The 6,000-nt window shown below is 43.8% G+C and overlaps 1 protein-coding gene across 15 annotated transcripts in view; it reads right to left on the reverse strand.

Moving 5' to 3' along the window:
• LOC135109894 (protein CREBRF homolog) overlaps positions 1-6,000 on the reverse strand; it is a 34,969-nt gene that overhangs the window by 13,324 nt on the left and 15,645 nt on the right. For 4 of the 15 annotated variants that reach the window (XM_064021728.1, XM_064021727.1, XM_064021725.1 and 1 more), the window contains exon 1: positions 5,996-6,000. This exon is cut by the window's right edge and continues 33 nt beyond it. The exons of 4 other annotated variants lie outside the window; for them this stretch is intronic. In XM_064021728.1, coding sequence (XP_063877798.1) covers positions 5,996-6,000 — 5 coding nt within the window. 7 more of the 15 variants (XM_064021737.1, XM_064021734.1, XM_064021730.1 and 4 more) reach the window with 3 other exon arrangements.

The following is a 6,000-nucleotide window of genomic DNA, read 5'->3' on the forward strand; positions in this document are numbered from 1 at the left end:
CCATCACCACATCTTGAGGGTCATTGAAGAATAATAACTCACCTAATGTCTTTTATGCACACTAGTTCAAGATGGACGCTATAATTTCCCTTTATTCAGTGTGCGAGGCGATATAAGGCGGAGTATTACGTGTGGGCGAGAAATATCTGGGTACTTGACACTCACACGCTCCCACCACTCACACAAACAAGTCTTTCACTACTAACTTGATTCTTGTTTTGATCATGAGACTCGGGTGGGTGTGACGTCAGGGCCAGGCCGCACGCTGATTGGCTGCCGCTGACGCACTATACACTCAGCCAATAAGACAGCAGCTGGCGGGGGTGTGTTATGTTTACGTCGGTGATGCCACATGATGAGTGCAACATTCTTGATATCCATTTATCTACTAGGTTTAATAATCAGATTAACATGACAACTTGAAACTCTTGCGCAACAAAGACGTCTTGCCCAAACATACAACGTGTGTGAAAATATTATCTAATGTCAAGCATTAAATGCACTTTGTGAAGTAAATCTAGCCACTTGCCACCACATTTCCAAGAATGCCATCTGGGCGACGCACGAACGAACGAACACTTATGCTGATGTGCCACGTCTTCTTCAATCGATCAAACCATCCACTGGGAGTAAATCGCAATACCCAGTCCAAAAGGCATGAAAGATCACCAATACCGACACAACATCCATCTTCCCACAACGCAGAGCGAGGATATGTGGCGCCTGGCAATATGTAAACAAATGGTCTTCGAGGAGATTTGGCACATGAGCAAAACTGGATTGCGTCAGCCCGAACCCACTACACGAGAGGCACGTGTAGAGAGAGAGTAGTCAGGAAAAAAAACACTAACCTGTCACTTCACCATAAGCAAACAGGAAAGTTCCCCCACTCATACATTTGCCTCCTAAAGCAAGAGAGATAAGGTATATGGTGGATGCAGGCAGCCCTGTTCCTATCTTCATTGTCTTCCTCCTCTTTGTGTATTTATTTACTATTATCATTATTATTGTTGTTGCTCTTGTGGCTACTGTTGTTGTTGTTGTTGTTGTTGTTGTTGTTTCTGCTGCTGTTCTGCTTGTTGTGTCTTGCAAAACTACTTTCGAGAGAGAGAGAGAGAGAGAGAGCGCACATTTCTTCAGCTAGGTAGATAAACAACAGACAAAACAATATTTCCCTCGTATCATTGTTTTCGCTGCTGCTGATGCTGCTGCTGCTGCTGTTGTTGTCGCCGTCGCTACTGATCCGTGGGAAGGAAGCCATGCAGGGGAGGCCAGCCCGGGTCACGGAGTCCAGTACCCCCCCTTTAAAGGAATGTTCTGGGAAAACAACGATCACACCCCCCTACCTCCCAACCAACCACCCCAGACCCCTAAATATCCGCCCACCTCACCCTTACATTCCTCCCTTTCACCCCTCTTTATCCCTCTAAATACCTCACCCCCCCTGCATTCCTCTCCCCATTCGATCCTCACCCCATCACCCCATTCCCTCCACCAACCAGCCTGTTCACATCCTTGGCGCCACTTGAGCGGGAGGGGGCGTGGTTGTCTTAAGGGGGTTGCAGGAGGTGGCAGAGGAGGGAGGGGGTGCCTGAGGTAACCATGGCGACTATACTCGGGGCCACAGCAGCACGTGTCCCTGCGCCCACACACACACACACACACACACGGGGAGGTAGCAGGCAAGAGCAAAACAGTGCACACCTCCGCCCCTTACGTAACAGAAAGGCCTACACGGTTGCCTAGTGTGAGTTTCTGCCCGAGTTATCCGCTGATTCTCACTATTGTTATTATTCTTGCTATTGCTACCGCTATTCCTGCTGCTTCTACTACTATTACTACTACTATGGCTGAAACAGTGCCAGAATCTGTAGCAAGACTCGTACGTTTCAAAACCAGTGCCGGAATACGAAGTAGGCCTCACACGTTTCAAAATTCAACACTTCACCACGCCTGCTAGCATCCCAATACTCTCTCTCTCTCTCTCTCTCTCTCTCTCTCTCTCTCTCTCTGCCACACGTCTCTTCAATAATCAATGTCATGTCTACCTAACTTACTCAGTGCCCCTCTTACAAAATAACGATCTTCTATACTTAAACTTCAAAATTTAATAGAAAATAATCATTTAAAACTTTTCCTACTTATGTAAGTCATAGGAGAATTTAAATATATTGATTATAACCATTCAAATTTTTCCTGGTGTTTGGTGCAATGTTTTTAATTCCATCTATTCTATCTCCCTCTCTATTTTTCCCTCTTCTCCTCATTTGTTTTTAGGTATTCCATCTTCTTTTGTAATTCTCTCTTCTCCTTTCGTGTTCAAGACCTAGATAATTCACCCAAACAAGCCTTGACCATCTACTTTTTTTTTTCTTTTTCTTTTTTCACTCTAATAGAACCCTGACACTTAATCTAACCCCGACCTAGCTTAAGACAACAACATTGCGGGCCTCGCTTCCGCCTGCCTCACCACCAAGGCCTCAACAGTCACTCAGCCAGCCACAGTACAGCCTAGGGAGTACAGGCCGCCTCACTCTGCCCTCCTCGCCTGTACAGCGGCCAGGACCTCCTCCTACTCAATACTTGCAAGGGATCACCGCCCACCACATGTTCGTTTGGAGTTCCCTAGGGCACTATGAGCATGCTTCTCTCTCTCTCTCTCTCTCTCTCTCTCTCTCTCTCTCTCTCTCTCTCTCTCTCTCTCTCTCTCTCTCTCTCTCTCTCTCTCACCTCCTACATCAATTTGGAAACCTCTATTCCACCCTCGCTATTACCACTTCCTGCCACCGGATGCTCCCTCCCCCCCTCCCGCTACACACCCCTCCATCCCCACCATGATGCAATTAAACATGGCTGCATGGTAACGCCGAAATGTCCCGGCGAATTAGGGATATGTCCAATTCAAAGCACCTTTTTTTCAAATGTATCAGTCAGTCAGTCATTATTTTGTTTTAATCAAGTAGAATTATCTATCGTTCGCTAAAATAAATAGTTAAAACATACATTTAAATACATCAACTAGTAGTAGTAGTAGTAGCAGTAATAACAACAGTAGTATATGTGGAAACTAATCTTGCTACCCTCACGATGCTAGCACACATTAAACCGGGTAGAGACTGAATGGTTAGCAGGGAGGGCATGTTGTCGAGACTGCCATTAACAACACACTGGGAAAATGTTGCTGAGAAGGGAAAGTGATTGTGATAATGCCCGAAGCTGCCCTCCATCCTGTGTGTGTGTGTGTGTGTGAGTGTGTGTGTGTATGTGTGTGTGTGTGTGCGCGCGCGCTGTACTAGTCTTGATCACGTGATGGGTTCGTGTGTGTGTGTGTGTGTGTGTGTGTGTGTGTGTGTGTGTGTGTGTGTGTGTGTGTGTGTGTGTGTGTGTGTGTGTAATGACATATGCTTATCAGTGTAATGTTGATAAAGAGCCAGCATGCTGTTTTTTATAGATGTTGTTCATAACTCTTTTTTTTTAATAGTGATATGATTAATATTGTAACTATAGAACAACAACAACAACAACAACAACAACAACAACAACAACAACAACAATCTAACATCAGCTTTAAAACATCAACAATCTTTACAGCAACAACAACAACAAGAATTGCCACCACCACCACCACCACCACACCACCACTACTACTACTACTACTACTACTACTACTACTACTATAACTGCTACTACGAAGGCAAGCGAACAAGTTTTTATCTTAGGGTTTACGGAGGTGATCTTTTGATCCTTCGAGCGCGCTGGGGGACACACACACACACACACACACACACACGTCTTGTTTATGGAAGTGCGTTCAGGTGCAGCAAAAGTAGTAGTAGTAGTAGTAGTAGTAGTAGTAGTAGTAGTAGTAGTAGTAGTAGTAGTAGTAGTAGTAGTAGTAGTGGGAGGAGGAGGAGAAGGAGAAGTGCGTGCTTGCGTAACAATTAAATGATTCAAATTTTATCAAGTCATTCCCAAAGTCCCATCACTGAATGCACAAAGAGAGAGAGAGAGAGAGAGAGAGAGGAGAGAGAGAGGGAGAGAGAGAGAGAGAGAGATGAGAGAGAGAGAGAGAGAGAGAGAGAGAGAGAGACCCTTTACGTACATAAACAAAACACATAAGAAGATAGCATGTAGTAAAGCTGGCACACACACACACACACACACACACACACACACACACACACACACACACACACACACACACACACACACACACACTTTTATTTTATCTCATCGCATACACGTTTACCTTTACCTGTCTGTTCTAAGGCTCCAGTCATCTACTATCCTTATATCCTTTACTTATTTTTCCCTACGCTTATCCACCTAACAACTCTACATCGAAAGAAATAAATCACTATTCTATATATATATATTTTTTTTTTTAGAAAACTGAATATTTATCAAACTTAATATCTTTTTCTTTATCTGCGCACTGATTCACGTTCATTCACCTTTCAGTTATATATGTAAGCAAATAAATAATAAAAACATTATATACTGCTATTAAATATTTGGTAAAAAGTTAAATATTTACCAAGTTGAATTAATATTTTTCTCCTGACTATTTCTGGTTCAATTTAACACCTACATTGAATATATCATTTATTTAACTAATGTACTTATTTATATTATGTAATCACTTATTCTATTAACATACTTAGTTTACCTATTTTTTCTTGTTTATCTATATCATTTTGTTTATTACATGTACTAGTGCGACAAGATTCCCAAACCACCAGGCGACTCAAAATTATCATTAATACTGTATCATTACTTACACAGTTAACACAATTTACTCTACATTAGCTTCATTCCTCACTAGCCATGGAACTCAAACGCGTATTATACCCTTCTCCTCCTCCTGTTCCTAAAAAGCTTCAGATTCAAATGTGCTGCCAACAAACTACTTTTTTTTATATGTTCGAATGTGTGTATTTGTTTCCTCCTCCTCCTCCTCCTCCTCCTCCTTCTCCTTCTCCTCCTCCTCATCATCCTCATCATCCTCATCATCATCCTCATCATCATCATCACCACCACCACAGCCACCAGTAGCAACCAGTATAAGCCCACAGCAGGACACTGACCTTCCGCAATAGCAACAGTGAAGAGAGGGGGTAAGCCATAGCACGCTGGCTTGGGGCGTCTTGGCAAGGGGAGGGAGAAGGGGAATGCTGGCTACTGTGAATGGAGACAAAAGACTTAGAGGGTAAACGTGCATTAAATATGGTAGAATAGATAACGCCCCCGTGTGTGTATGTGTGTGTGTGTGTGTGTGTGTGTGTGTGTGTGTGTGTGTGTGTGTGATTACATAATATACACAAAACTGCCCTACCATCTCTTATTAACCCTTGTCCCTCTTATGAATGCCTCCCCCTCCCTCCCTCCTCTGTCCCAACTTCTCTGCCTCCTCTCTCTCTCTGTCCTATCCTCCCACTCTCCCGGTTCCTCTCAGCTCTCCCTTCGGCTCTCCATCTCCCGGTCGTTCCCCCTCCCTCTCCTTGTCCCTCCAACACGTGGCCTTGAGAGGGCAATGACCCATGCGTACCCTGCAAGGAGGAGGAGAACCTATGTGTTATCCCACCGCCTCGTCACACAGAGAGAGAGAGAGAGAGAGAGAGAGAGAGAGAGAGAGAGAGAGAGAGAGAGAGAGAGAGAGAGAGAGAGAGAGAGAGAGAGAGAGAGAGACTACTCATTACAATCCGAAGAACAGTACGTACTTGTTTCCGGTGTGTGTGTGTGTGTGTGTGTGTGTGTGTGTGTGTGTATTTGCTTGTTTATGTGCGTGTTCCTAATGGTTGTAGATTATTATGACTAGTAGTAGTAGTAGTAGTAGTAGTAGGAGGAGGAGGAGGAGGAGGAGAAATAAAGTATATGTTATTATAGAAGATAATGGTAAAGCAGTACAAGTAGCAGTAGTAATACAACTCTAATAGTAGTAGTAGTAGTAGTAGTAGTAGTAGTAGTAGTAGTCATAACCTCCAAAATTGCCTACCGTCT

The sequence above is a fragment of the Scylla paramamosain genome, chromosome 19 (assembly GCF_035594125.1).
Source record: "Scylla paramamosain isolate STU-SP2022 chromosome 19, ASM3559412v1, whole genome shotgun sequence".
In the NCBI taxonomy this organism is placed as follows: Eukaryota; Metazoa; Arthropoda; class Malacostraca; order Decapoda; family Portunidae; genus Scylla; species Scylla paramamosain.